This window comes from Candoia aspera, chromosome 10, assembly GCF_035149785.1.
Source record: "Candoia aspera isolate rCanAsp1 chromosome 10, rCanAsp1.hap2, whole genome shotgun sequence".
In the NCBI taxonomy this organism is placed as follows: Eukaryota; Metazoa; Chordata; class Lepidosauria; order Squamata; family Boidae; genus Candoia; species Candoia aspera.
The window spans coordinates 6,239,474-6,254,065 of NC_086162.1; the positions used below are offsets into that span (position 1 = coordinate 6,239,474).

The 14,592-nt window shown below is 42.2% G+C and overlaps 1 protein-coding gene across 2 annotated transcripts in view; it reads right to left on the reverse strand.

Annotated features, from left to right (window-relative positions):
- The window catches only part of CSMD2 (CUB and Sushi multiple domains 2), a 643,348-nt gene that overhangs the window by 121,356 nt on the left and 507,400 nt on the right, over positions 1-14,592 (reverse strand). For both annotated transcript variants that reach the window (XM_063311620.1, XM_063311621.1), the window contains 4 exons: positions 10,223-10,417; positions 9,661-9,777; positions 3,330-3,443; positions 715-810 (listed from right to left, as the gene is read on the reverse strand). In XM_063311620.1, coding sequence (XP_063167690.1) covers positions 715-810; positions 3,330-3,443; positions 9,661-9,777; positions 10,223-10,417 — 522 coding nt within the window. The remainder of the gene's footprint in view (positions 1-714; positions 811-3,329; positions 3,444-9,660; positions 9,778-10,222; positions 10,418-14,592) is intronic.

Here is a 14,592-nt window from a genome sequence, read left to right on the forward strand (position 1 = left end):
TGTATTGTTCTCAAGAACATTTACATGGAGGTCTGTCTGTGTGGTCACCAGGAGCTGAGATCAATTCACAGGAAGCTTGACTTTCCTTACTGTGTACAAACCCAAGCATTCTGCGATCAATGAATATGCTCAGTTGTGGGATGATTGATTGACTGCAGTTCTCCAGAGCTTCTTGGCTGCCTTCTCTGATATACAAAAGAAGAGGAGCCAAAAGCTCTGAAGAATCCCAGTCAGGGGCATTTGCCTGGGTTTGTGTGTGCAAAAAAAATAAGTCCAGATGGTGGTCATGACTGTGTCGTTAAAGCCTTGCACACATGTAAAAAATAGGCAGGTATTTGCTTACACAATCATGACCACCATCTGGACTTTTTTGACCCTTCCTCCCCCAGCCCTGTATCAGTGGCCTTTTCTGGGTACAAGTCTCCTCTGGCGTTCATCAGTTGAGGATGCTATTATCCAGCCTCATGTATAATGTTTTGAGGCCCATCAGGAGAAGGTGAGGAACATGAATTAAAACTGATGCAATAAGATTTTATGTCTGGGCCCAGAGGAGCTCTAAGTTTACATTTAAAGTCACTGTAAACTACAGTATAGCATATTCTCCATTCAGAAAACTTCAGGCCACAATCTTCCCTATTATTTCTGAAGCGCCTCTGCTCTATTTTTATTAGACTGTCACAGTCCAGCAGAGTTATTTCCAGACTCCCCACCTACCTTGGTAGACAAAATGGAAACCTTTGGCTGTGGCCTGCCCTTTGGCACTGAATTTGATCAATATTTGGTTGGTCGTAGCCAGAGGCAACGATTCACCTAGGAAAAGAGGGGGAAAAAAAACTTTCAGCAAAATGCAATAAAATAAGAAACCCAACCTAGTTATTTATTAGACTTTGGGACCACATTACCATCGACATTTTATGAATGGTCCACCTGTAAATTAGGTAAATTAAACTACAGTAAAGTAAAAAAAAATGAAGATTTATGAGAAAATATAATATAGCAAAAGGATGATTAAACATAACAGATTAAAAAAAACCAAAGGAAAAGAAACAACAAGCTTAAAAGAAATACATAAACTTGAAGTGAAAGTAGGAAATACATTAAAACAACAGCAAATGCCCTCCACTTCATGAAAATGTTTCTTACAATGCCTGGGAGAAGCAAAATGTCTACACCTGCTGCCCAAAAGACCATAAGGTGGGTACCAGGTGAGACTTTGGGAGAAGGCCTTCCACAGAAGGAATATCTTTTCCCATAGCTACCTGTTTCATTGCCCCTGATGAAATGATGGTTGGAATCATATAGACCAGTGTTTCTCAACCTCAGCAACTTTCAGATGTGTGGACTTCAACTCCCAGAATTCCCCAGCCAGCCATGCTGGCTGGGGAATTCTGGGAGTTGAAGTCCACACATCTGAAGGTTGCTGAGGTTGAGAAAAATGGATATAGACATTATTACATTGGCCCTTCCCAGTCAGCTTTGGAAGTCTGCCTAAAAGAAGCCAAGATCAGTCTGGTATACCTATCAGCTGCAACTGTTTTTCCGAATGGGAAACTCCCGCCTGGATAGTTGGCAGTGGGAATCTCTTGAGACCTACGATCTGTTTAAGTGATTAAGGAAGAGTGATCGAGATGAGAAACTGATGAACCAAAACTGGGGCAGAGCCTTGATGGCCTGTACAATTACTTCTCTGGAAATTCTACTTGTTAGCCGCTCTACGGGCTGTTGGTACGTTTCCATGTCTCTACCGATGTTCTATTTTGCATTGCCAAAGAAATAAATATTACAGAGACACTGGAAATCTGACTGACCGCATCTTCCCCATTACATCAACCCATCCCACCTGATCATGCAGAGAGGGCATGTTGCGGACCCCGTCTGCAAGAGAATTTCATCTGGCAGGGTCCAGGAGGTGGGCCTTCTTTGCAGTAGCTCCCACCCTGTGGAACATGCTGCCCCTGGAGGTGAGGTTAGCCCCATCGCTCCTGGCCTTTCAGAAGACCTGGCTCTGCTGCCTCACTTGGGGCGGAGTGGGGAGTAGTTCCACATGGGGATGGCTGGTACCTTAGAGCACTCCTCCCATATATGGACTGTATTAGACCCTCCTGCTGCTTGGATTTTATTCCTATTGTTATTTTATTTCTATATTTATCTATTAAGGGCATTTATATATTTATATGTTGTTTTTATGTTTTATACTCATTGTTTTAATTGGCTATTTTATTGTAAACCGCCCAGAGGAGATGGGTGGGGATAAATTTAATAAATAAATAAAAAAATAAAATCAACAGCACTTGCTCCCTCATTTGAAATAGATTCATTAGACCTCCTTCTGGAACTTTTCACCCACTTAGGGAGCTTCAGCTGCAGACGATCTTGGGTCATTTTTGAAAGCATGGCAAAACAGTTGTTCTAACCATCTTACGGAATACGAGGAGGGAGGAAGCGAAATGAACTTCCAGGGTAAAGCGTTCTGAAAAGACCTGGTTTTCCTCCATGTCTCTTTGCCCTGCTGTGGAGGAAGGACTTGAGCAGGTCTTCTAGGATGTCCTTTCATGAAAGGCATAATCAACCTTGGAAGGCAAGGCCTGGTGTAACTTGGTGCTTTGCTATATAGGGATGCACAGCTGACAACTAGCATTTGAATTGGGATTGAAATCCTCCATAACCAGTGCAGGGCCTTCTACAGTGTGTTATTCTGCAGGCAATCTCACTGCTGCATTATGGATCAGCTGTAGCTTCCAGGAAGTGTCCATAGGAAGCCCCATGTACAGCATATTATAGTAGCTCGACAAAGTGGTGATCATGGTATGAATTATAGTTGTCGAAGTGTAAATTAGATCTGCCTTTACTCAGTTTTATTTCTCTATAGATAATATATCCCCTGAAAATTATGTGAACAATGGTGGAATAACTTCCCTTTTCCCTGCATGTCGATCTAGAACAGTGTTTCTCAACCTTGGCAACTTTAAGATGTGTGGACTTCAACTCTCAGAATTCCCTTGCAATTCAGGCTTGCTGGCTGGGGATTCTGGGAGATGAAGTCCACACATCTTAAAGTTGCCAAGGTTGAAAAACACTGGTCTAGAAGTCGCCATGGAGCACAGCTAAACTTTTTAGACAGCCACAAAGGACATGCTATCCTCAAACAGCCATCACAGAACTGACATCAAAGCAGGAATGGATAGAAGGCAATACATAGACTGAAGGTGCATAGCATGATCCTTCAACAATCCCGGCGTCAATGCATGCCTATAGTTTTTGCTGAATGGCTCTTAGGAAGCTTTTTTTTTATCCAGAGGAGGGAAGAAAGAGGCAGAACCTCTCCTTACCTGTATGAGAACCAGAGAGGGAGCTGAGAAGGCGAGACTGTTGGTTTGGACCATCATATACTTCAATGATATCATGGAGAGCTGTCTGGAAGAAGGCAAACTGGCCAAATACCACTATCATTGGGAAAGAAGAAAAAGAAGGAAGGAAGGAAGGAAGGAAGGAAGGAAGGAAGGAAGGAAGGAAGGAAGGAAGGAAGGAAGGAAGGAAGGAAAGTGGGAAGCATTTAAAAATAGGAGAAGGTATACACCTTTATCATCACTCTCTATAAGAACAAAGTTGGTGCCCTTGTGCTGGCAAAGCTGAAGCTAAAACGTAGCTGAGAGATACATAAAGATGCTTGGATGAGCCCCGAGGCAACCATAGATTCACAGAAGGGACTATTAACGCATTAAGTCCAACCCTCTGAGCAGTGCTGGGATCCCATTTAAAGCATCCTTGACAGATGGCTGTCCAGCCTCCATATGATGGATGTAATGAAGGGCAACTCACCAGCTCTCTGGGTCACTGGTTCAGCGGTCAAATTGCTCTTACTGTGCAAAATTCTTAACAGTCAATCAATATTTGTCTTCTGGGAATTAAAATGATGATTGTACTTCCTCCTTTCTGGAATGAGAACATGTCTTGGCCTTCTTCTGTGTGATATATTTTCATTCTGTGTGATATCTCCCATTCTGTATATGTGTATGTAATTAAATGCTGAAGTTAGCAGACATACATGAATCCCTCTCCCAAATGCCATTTCAACATGGACAAATATGCCTGATAACTTTTGGCCCTGCAGAACAGGAACAGGAAAAGAATAATGGAAACTGCGGGGTGGTGGGGGAAGAAAAGGAAACTGGCTTGCATTCAGCATACTGTTCTAGAAGAGTGTCCCCAGGGTTTTGCAGAACCTCTGAACACCTACAACCAGATAAGGGGTGGTGATGTACTGAAACAAGTAGATTTATAAAAGACTCTCTTAACCATTCTACTACAGCAGCTGTTTTGAAGCCCTGGAGGTTTCATCCTTCTAAGCAAGAAGAACCATTGGAGATACTGGCAAGTTCAATGTGTTGTGGTCAATGGGCCAGTTCAGGATACTATCTGCTGTTGTATCTCTGAAACTCTACCTTTACTTGCCCTGTTGGTATCTTCAGGAATATTCAAGGAGGGAAAGGATGCAGGTACTATTAGAAATATACAGATGTGAAGGTCAACTTTGAGTTGGATCCAACTCATCCCAATTTGGATTGGTTTGGCTACAGCGATGCACAACCTTATTTGTTCATCTAAGCTATTGGTTCATAGGTTTAATAGGAAAAGCTACATTTTCTGCTCTGGTTTTATTTGGTCCTAAGTCACAGAATGTTAGTTCTTGAGTCACAAGAATTTATAGTTCTAGGCAATTTTTTTTGGGGGGGTGGGGGGTGTTTCAACCTGAATTATTTATTTTTAATTGCAACTGTTTTAAAATGAGCTATATGCCTGCTTTGGGATTTTCCTAACAAGTAACAAGCAAGACATAGATAATATGGAAAAAAGAATAATTTAAACAAAGAGTCACTGATTGCTCATTACTGAGAATGGCCAAATGGCAATCACTGAGCCAAGGTTGGCATTGACAGCATTATTTCTGGGCTGTGATAATCCTGCCAGATTTTAATTGTGGCATTGTAATAAATTTTATACCTGGGAATAGGAGGAGAAAATTTGCAAGCTGTGAAAGATTGAGCCTATGACCCTTTGCAGGTTTTTCAAATGTATTTTATCTCTGAATCTTTAAATCTTAGATTTCACTTTAGTTCTAAAAAAAGAAACTTGAGGAGACTGAATGTATGTGTGTATATATATATATATATATATATATACACACATACATACATACACACACACACACACACACACACACATACACAAAAGGTATCAAATTTATTATATCTAGGATCATTCTTACTGAATGCTAGGGAAAAAAATTCTTCCTAACAGTAAGAGAAGTTTGGCAGTGGGAACAATAATCCAGGGAGTGATGAGCTCTACACCACTGGCTGTGTTCAAATGTGTTCAAAGCTGGACTTTCGTCTCCAGGGGATGCTTTAATTTGGATTCCTCCATTGACCAGGACACTGGGTTCAGTGACTTCAGTGACCCCTGCCAGTTCTACAATTCTGCTTTTCCACTGTTACTGAAGCTAATGGACTTTCAGCTAGTAACATATTGAACCAGCCATAAACAATGTCAGGTCATAGGAAAGGAAACATATAGCCATGTATCAAAAGCACTTGTGGTACTGATTTCTATGCAATCTGATGCCAAAGCACTAAAGCTTCTCAAAGTTGTAAAATTCTTTAATGGCATATACTTAACTCACAGTCTACAGAAGAAAAAAAATCTTTCTCACAGTAAGACAACTATTGATCATTCAGTGGAATGACTGGTAAGAAAATGAAGAAAGATATAAGGAAGGACTTCATTCCAAGCAAATCGTTAATCTAGAATAGGGTTCCCAATCTGGTATCCTCCAGATGTATGTTGGGACAGAACATCTGATCAGACTGGAATGGAATGAATGGAATCAACACGGGTTGAGACTTGCGAGTCAGTGGAAGTGGGAGGAGAGACAAGCCAGGAGTGTGAAAGCATCTTGTTTGGACTATCTCTGGCACCCAAGATCAACTGGCAGAGACGTCTGCACAGAACTGAATGGACTGGCATGAAGAGGGGGGCTGCATACCGAAGAAGGGGGATGGGGTTGAGTTCATTGGGCTGTTTAACTTGGGAAAAGCACGGGAACTTCTATTCTCAACTTTTTCTCTGTACTGCACACTACACTCCATTAAAGAGATTTCTACTGTATCACATTTGAATCGGATTTAATGGTAAACTGAGTAGGCAGTCATCACAGGCACGTTGGGAATTCTCGCCACGTATCTAGAGAGCACAGGGATGGGGAAGGCTGGTCTAAGAATTGCCCCCCCACAAGTTATGGGGATGGTGACCAGTCTAAGCAGCTTTAAAAACAGTTTAGGCAAACACATGCACAAATGCCTTTGTGTCAGATGAAGTCATCGGAACTTCAGACTCTGGTTCAGAATTAGTCTATTAATGGATGCCCCTTACTAGGAGACAACAGCAGATGAAGGACATTATTTTCTGAGTTTATGCAACATGTTCCACTCGGCTAATTAAAGATGCAGCCGCGCTGCATCCATGGGACATGCTAACCCTAATTTTAACCTTGTATGGTTTTTTGGGTATAACTTAAAATGTTGCATAAACTTAGGCCGTTTTGTGAATCCAGAAAATTGGGCTAAGTGCCCAGGAGAAGGCTGTTGTGTGAACTCAGCTAGGTTGTCTCCCACAGCGAATTTCTCAGAAGAATCTGTGGGCTATTGCATGAAAAAGAGGCCAAGCTGGAAGCCAACAGGGCTTTTCTTACCAAACCTAACAATATACAAAAGGCAAAATATCTTACAGACAGGAGAACTAAAAGGCTGTCGATCTGAGGTACCAACTATTGCTAAAAACAACAAGGTAAAAAACCCTCTAAAACCTGAGATCAGGTGCTCCACAGAGAATAAATGGAGATGCTGGAGAAACAACAATTGTTTGGATTGTGCCTAGAAGCAAAAGCCTGCATTCATTTTTCCCCCTTCTCTCTCTGTTTCAAAATATTACTTCCATTTTAAATCCATTTGGGTGACAAACAGATTTTTTTCCGTGTAAAAATGAAGGAGAGATGAAATATTGGACAGATCATTAGACCATTAAAAAAAAAAAAAAAAAGAACTGCCTTCAAATGCTTTGGGAATATGTCTGTGTGTGTGTATTTCAAAACATGCCAAGCATTGCTTTCTGCCTTGAAACCCCAAGGCTGAGATTCTTATTGTCATTGTTTGCCTTTTACCTGCATGGTTTTGTGATCTGCAGCTCATAAATATCCATTTAAAGAGTCACAAGCTCCTTGGAGTCTCTTCAGAAAACTTCAGGGGTGAAAGTGTCGGCAACATTAGCAAACTCTGCCAATCATTGCCATGCTGGCATATTCCCAGCCTCCTCCTGAGGCCGGGTTGGGCAGTCCCAACAGAAGCCTTGACCCAAAAGCCTTTTGATAGTCCTACAGCCAGGTTAGTGAGCTCTGAGTGAGCAGAACCAATAATATGTAGCAAAAAGGATAAGGCCTCTGTGTAAAATCAAGAGGCATTAAGCTCTGTCCGCCTGAAAGCAAGAGTTATCTTCTATTCTGCTTCCTAATCTTTTAGCTCAGTATATTGTGAAGCATTAAGACAAGCTTGGACACTTCGTATATTGACAACATGTCATCCATATAAGTCATCCACATAAGAGAATCATAATGTCATCCACGTAAGAATCTCAACCTTGGGGTTTCAAGGCAGAAAGCAATGCTTGGTATGTTTTGAAATACACACACAGGCATATTCCCGAAGCTTTTGAAGGCACATGCGCTTCACCCTGCTCTGGCTTCATTTTAAAACATTTAAATGAAGGCGTGCCTAGAACTAAAGAGAGTTAGTGTAGAATTAAAGGTAGCCAGAAGCTGTTGCAATGATATCACACAGATCATGACACCATTGTGCAAATGTAAAACACATTCCATTTTGGCTTAGTCTAGCACAGGGTTTCTAAACCTGAGCAACTTTAAGATATGTGGACTTCAACTCCCAGAATTCCCCAGCCAGCATGGCTGGCTGGGGAATTCTGGGAGTTGAAGTCCACATATCTTAAAGTCATCAAGGTTGAGAAACACTGGTCTAGCATGTTCTGTGAACCCAGCCAGCCAGTTGCTCTTAACCTATTAATTCCTTTAGTCAGCAGAATACAGTACAATCCCACAGACTGAGAAAACAGATCTGTTTTCTTCTTGTATTTCTTTTTACACCAGGCAGATACATTTTCCTGCTCTTTTTCCTACCAGTTCTCATTCAGTTTGGTGAATGAAAATTTGCCTCAGATTTCCCCCCCGCCCCAAAGGAGAAGAAAATTTCAGAGAAATTCTCATGGGTGGAGTAATTAATGATAAGGTGGCCTATAAATGTGTGTGTGTGTATGAGAGAGGGAGACTGATTATGAGAATGGGAATGTCTGGCCTTTTGTGATTCAATTATTTCTCCAGGAATCAGCAACCTCACTGGCTTCCTATGTTTCTAGTCAGTTTCAAGGGAAGACCTCAAGAAGGAACTCCCATGGATTGGAATTCTTTTTCACTAGTGGTGCTATTGCATTGCTAAAGAAAAGACGATGACTACTACTAGTACTATTATTATTATTATTATTATTATTATTATTATTATTATTATTATTATTCCTTCAAGTCAGTCTTGATTCCTGGTGTTTTTCAGAAGTGCTTTGCTAGAGTGACTGGCCCAGGGTCCCCCAGCTGGCTTAGTGCCTAAGGTGGAACTAGAACTCATGGTCTCCTGGCTTCTAGTCCAGCACCAGCACCATCACCATCACCATCACCATCACCATCACCATCACCACCACACCAAACTGGCTCTCATTGTTTTCAAGTCAAGCTTGATTCCTGGTGACTACATGAACAAGTCCCTGCAGTTTTCTTGACAAGATTTCGGAAGTGGTTTGCCATTGCCTGCTTCCTAGGGCTGAGAGAGAGGGACTGGCCCAAGGTCACCCAGTGGCTTTGTGACTAAGGCAGTCTTCTGGTTCTAGAACTCACGGTCTCCTGGTTTCTAGCCTGATGCCTTAACCACTACACCAAACTGGCTCTAAGGAAAAGACCTATCCTTGAGAAATTGTTTTAGAATTTTTCCTTCTGCAGGATGTATTCAGACAAGTCATCCGCATAATTTTTCTGCTGGCAAAGTTGGTGAAGAATCTCAGAAGGCCTTGTACACTCAGCGATGGTTTCTACCATTCTGTTGGGAACCATTAGGAATTCCTGCCTGATATTGCCTCTAATCACCTCTTTGGACAGGATGTACTATATCAACACTTGTTGTTTATTCGTTTAGTCGCTTCCGACTCTTCGTGACTTCATGGACCAGCCCACGCCAGAGCTTCCTGTCGGTCGTCAACACCCCCAGCTCCCCCAGGGACGAGTCCGTCACCTCGAGAATATCATCCATCCATCTTGCCCTTGGTCGGCCCCTCTTCCTTTTGCCCTCCACTCTCCCGAGCATCAGCATCTTCTCCAGGGTGTCCTGTCTTCTCATTATGTGGCCAAAGTATTTCAGTTTGGCCTTTAATATCATTCCCTCAAGTGAGCAGTCTGGCTTTATTTCCTGGAGGATGGACTGACACTACATATCAACTACTATATCAACACTACAACCAGCAAATGATCAGAAGTCATGAACAACAGGGATATACCATAATCCTTGGGCACAACGACGAAATACAGGCACACTTGTCCACTGGTATAGTTCTGAGGATAGTTGGGAGACAGGATGACACCATCTGACCCAGTGTACTGACCTCCACATGGTGCTAAAACAAGGAGAAAGGGAAAATGAGGTTAGCTTCCAATGCCTGCTTCCTTTTTCTGGGCCAGTGTACTCTATTAATTCCATGGACAATAAGCAGCAGACATGCTGCAGAATGCATCTTAGCCAGGACTTGTGCCTGATACGTATTTCATAATATATGCTGCATTATACCCTGGGAGCACTACTACCCTAATGAATGATTTTTCAACAGAATTTGATTTCAAACAGTGGAGAATTTCAAGGAATGCCCTAGATAATGAGATTGTTGGCCCATGAGACATAAAATGGAAAACAAGACATTTTTGAAATGGAAAAGGAAAGAAATAAAATATTTTTTTAAAAAAAAGTTGTTCCAACCACTCTGCAATTTTTACATTTTCAGTTACAAGTATTTGTATCAGTAGAAGAATGATGTTCAACTTGAATCCAGAAGACCTCCAACTTACCTGTACACATGGGCCTTGGTTTGTTCCACACAGGTTTCCCATCTCCTCCCATGATGCATGTCACAGTGGACACCCCTTCAATCACATAACCACTGTCACAGTAGTAGGTGATAGTGGAACCCAGTTTCAGCTCACTACCAGCTCGGGTCCCATTCTTAATCAGGCCTGGGTCAAAGCAGGATTCTCTGGGATTTTCTGGAAAAAGACACAATCTGAAGGTCAATTGTTTCCTGCTCCTTCTAGCCTTGCTTTGTTATGCTAAGCACCCAACTCCAGAAGAATTTTGTGGAACAAGGAATGCTAGCTGATTATCTGAAAAAGCCACGTGCAGCAATTTTAGAATACAATGGGTGTATACGGGAAGCCAAATAATGTCAATGATATGATAAGGATCCAGCAGAAGCCAACTACAAAATTCTTCATCAGTGCACAGACAACCATTTCTAGGAAAGGGATGTTAATTCAGGAATGCATAGGTGAAATTTATCAGGGCCACTAATGTCATTCATGGGTACTTATACTCAAATCCACATGTACAGTCAGATTTACCGTCCTTGAGGCCTGTCTCTGCAGCCTGAGATGGAGCAGCCAGAGTGAACTGCTGAATTCAGGGTTAGTGGATATCATCTTATTAATTCCAGACTTGGCCTGCTCAGAGGCCAATTACTGTCTGCCTGTCACAAGAATGGATGTTGCAAATCCCTATGCTTCAGCTCAAGGGAAAGCAGAGGCTCCTAGTCTTAAACTATGTCTGGCCAAGGCAGAGACCTCACATGTCTATCAATCAAGAAGCCTCATATTACTTGTCAGTTGAATTGTAGGATCTTATATTTCTGCTTCCTGCGTCCTTGTCTGAAAAAAATGCCTGAAAGCCTGAAGATACTCAGTCCCAGATCATTTGCTCCACTTTGTTTGAGATCCAGGACACAAGGCAGAGTTCAAGCAGGGCAGTTTGCAAGGAGGGAGTCAAAAAAGGCAAGCTGGTAGCCACAACCATGTGATTGAGGCTTCATCCCCTTTTTATGGGCATCACAATACATACATACATACATATAAAAGGTGGTGTGATCAAAGTCCCACCTTTCTTAAGTGCATCGCGATGCTTGTAAAAAAGGGATGGGACTTCAGTCACACAATTGCAGCTGCCACTGTTCGCCCCTCCTCCCTCAGATGCCCCTGGATTCAAGTCTGAGAGAAATATTGGGGAATTCCACAGGGTGACATGTGATCCATTATTTTAAAGACCACAACCCAAACAAAAATTGTGAGTTTTGTTAAGAATCCTTGTTTATGAAAAACAGCAAGGAAACAAAGGAAACAATCTGCTTTTCTGAACAGGCCAATTACTTTCTGCACTGACTTTAATTATAATCAGGCTGAGACAAGCCATAATTATACTCAGGATAGAGATAATTCAAAACAACAACAGAAGCATCAGTAATTGTAGGAAAAGAAAGAGTAGGATCAGACAAACAGAATTCAAGAAGCAAAAAGTATCAGGGGACAGAATCCAGTCTGGGAGAATCCTGGAGGCTCTTCATTCCAGCTTTAAGCAGAAAGAGCAGCCACAGTGTCCAGGTCTGGAAGAAGCAGAGGACATTTTTCTTCCAAGAGCTATCTGTGGATACAGACAACAAGCTTACATATTACAGTGCAGGAAAAAAACAAAAACAAATTTCAATTCCAGTGTCAGTGGGGGATCCTTAACTTCATGGCTCCTCAGCTTATCACAGCCAATGGAGCAGCTCTGACCTGAGTAGAACTGATGCACTGCAGCTTTAAGAAAGCTACCTTGGAAAATGCAGGAAGTGCAAAAGCTGGTGGAGAGCTGAATTCCTGTCCCATATTAATGGGGAAGATGATGATTGTATTAGAGTTTATAAAAACTAAATTCCTCAAGCATCTCTCCAACTGAGCAATGGAATCTCTTTCCAGAGCGAATCTCTTAACTTGATGAGCAACACAGCCAAGATAATTGAAAGGTGATTACAGACAGTTCTATCACCAAGGAATGAGCCCCTTTTAACTCAGTGAGGTTTACTTCTGAGCAGATGAGCAGGGTGGCCAGTTTCAATAGACAGACCAAAGGATTGATACTAAAAATCAGTCAAGATTGAAACAAAGAAATTAGCCAAACATGCTTTTTTTTTTTCTCCCTTGGTTTCCCCTGTGTGCAATCTTTTTTTTTCTTTCTTCATGCATAAAATATAATTAGAGGCTTTGATTAATCCAGAGCTTGTGTCATTTGAAAATTGCTTATTAAAAGACCAGGACTTTTTATTATATTTTATTTTAATTGTGAACAGCATGGCCCTGGAACAATCAGAAAGTATGCCTAGGAATTAGATTGTCATGGTGAAAAGGGGGGGGGGGACACCCTTCTCCCTTCCTCCAATGGCTCAAACTTGCCCTGTTACCAATTCCTCATTAAGTAGGTCATCAGTTCTGACTTCTTTGCAAATTGCTTCTGCACCATTAGCAAAGCTCTGTAATTGGACAAGTTGGAGATGAGTCTGAAGTATTTCTGGATTGAGTCTTCCAAAAATACACAATCCCCCTTTAGGTCCGTAAAAGAGTATTGTTTTCACCTCTGAGGTGGTAATCACAGTCCATTTTCTCTGTCATTCCTGGCCTTCTCCATATCTGTAAAAGACCCTTGTTTGACCTCTGGTTGTTCTCCAGATGGTTTAAAAGCTTGCTTTCCAAAATTCTAAATCTCCCAGAAAGAATTCACCAACCGACGAAGATATTGGCTGTATGCTGATGCCTCCACGGTATCCCCGCCCGTTTGGTGAGTGACAGAGGCACACAATTTACGTCACAATTCTGGCGGGCATTTTTGAAACTTCTGGGCACCAAACAGTCACTTTCCACCGCGTGGCATCCGGAAACGGACGGATCTACAGAGGCGGTTAACTCTACACTGGAACAATATCTCAGGGCTTTTGTTACCTACCAACAGGACAATTGGGTCGACCTACTTCCATTTGAGTCAGGTGGGCACAGAGTTAAGCACAGAGCTGGACTGCTACCCACCTGAGAAGGTGAAACTATCTTCCACAATCAATGTTTGTAAAACAGCATTCTTAATCTTTTTGAACTACTAAATACTTTGAACTCAGGGTCCAAGCTAGATTGGTCTAATCCACAGATGCTACATCTGCAGCAGTCCTTGCACATTACTTGCTACTGCTGTGTGGACCAAACCACCAGATTAGGGTAGCCATCCTACATTAAAACTCACAAAGAACCAAGATCTGTCATCTGGCTCATGATTATCTGGTCTGACTGGCAGCAGATTTTCAGTATTTCAGACTGGATCCTTCAGAAATCTTGGAGATTCGAACCAATTCAGACACTGAAGTTTAGTACCATTGAAATATGTGTTTCCCTGAATTTCATTTGTCAGTTTAGAAAAGTACTTTGGAGAAAAGCTACAGAGAAATGCATATTCAAGTGTCCCTCATCACCTGTGGTTTTGCATATCTGCAATTGATAGGCCAGACCTTGGTATACACAAAAAGGATTTTGTATACCTGCACTTTTGGCTTTGTATTTTATTACTTAGGCACACCCAAAATAGCAGAGGGGCTTTGGTGAATATGTGAAGCACATTTGTTAAGCGTTAGGGTTTAGTAGTTGTGCAGTGTACCTGAATTTGCTCTTCTTTCTCCTCCCTTGGTTGTGATGGGTCTCACTGGGTCAGTCCAACCATGGTACCTTCTGTGGCTTCCTCTTCTTGGAGCAATGTATCACCTAGCGTGGGAGGAGGTCACCCTGCACATGCCACTTAGCTCCAGATGGCTTCTCTGCTGCACTTGGCTCTTTCACATTCTCAGTTGAGGGTCCTCTTGATTGTGCCACGTGCAGCTGCTCATGGCTTACTCTGCTTGTCATGAGTGGTCCATGGGGAGCACTAGCATCAAGCGGTGTGATTGAGAGGACCTCCACCGAGACTGTGAAAAAGCTGTGTATAGCAGAGAAATCAACGTGAGCAAACGGTTGCTAGGATGGTCACTCCCTTCATTATTAGCCAAGCAAGACGTTGTGAAGAAGACTATGGCAAACTAGCGCATGGAAGCTAAATGGAGTCTCACCACTTGCAAAATCCACCATGAAAAAGTGAGGAGAAGGAGTAACAGATACAGGGAGATTTCAGTTCTGTGGATCACTGCTGAGAGAGAGAGGTCAAGTACTGGTAGTAAGATGAGGATGACCATGGGCTCTGGAATCTAAGCCCCCAGGTCCTACAGACTCAAGGTCCTGTTTGCAATTTTGTCATCTGCAGTCTTGGGCCAAAATGCAACCTTACAAATCAAAAGCACCATTTGTGTTTGCATGCATGATTTAGAAAGTGCATTAGGCCAGGA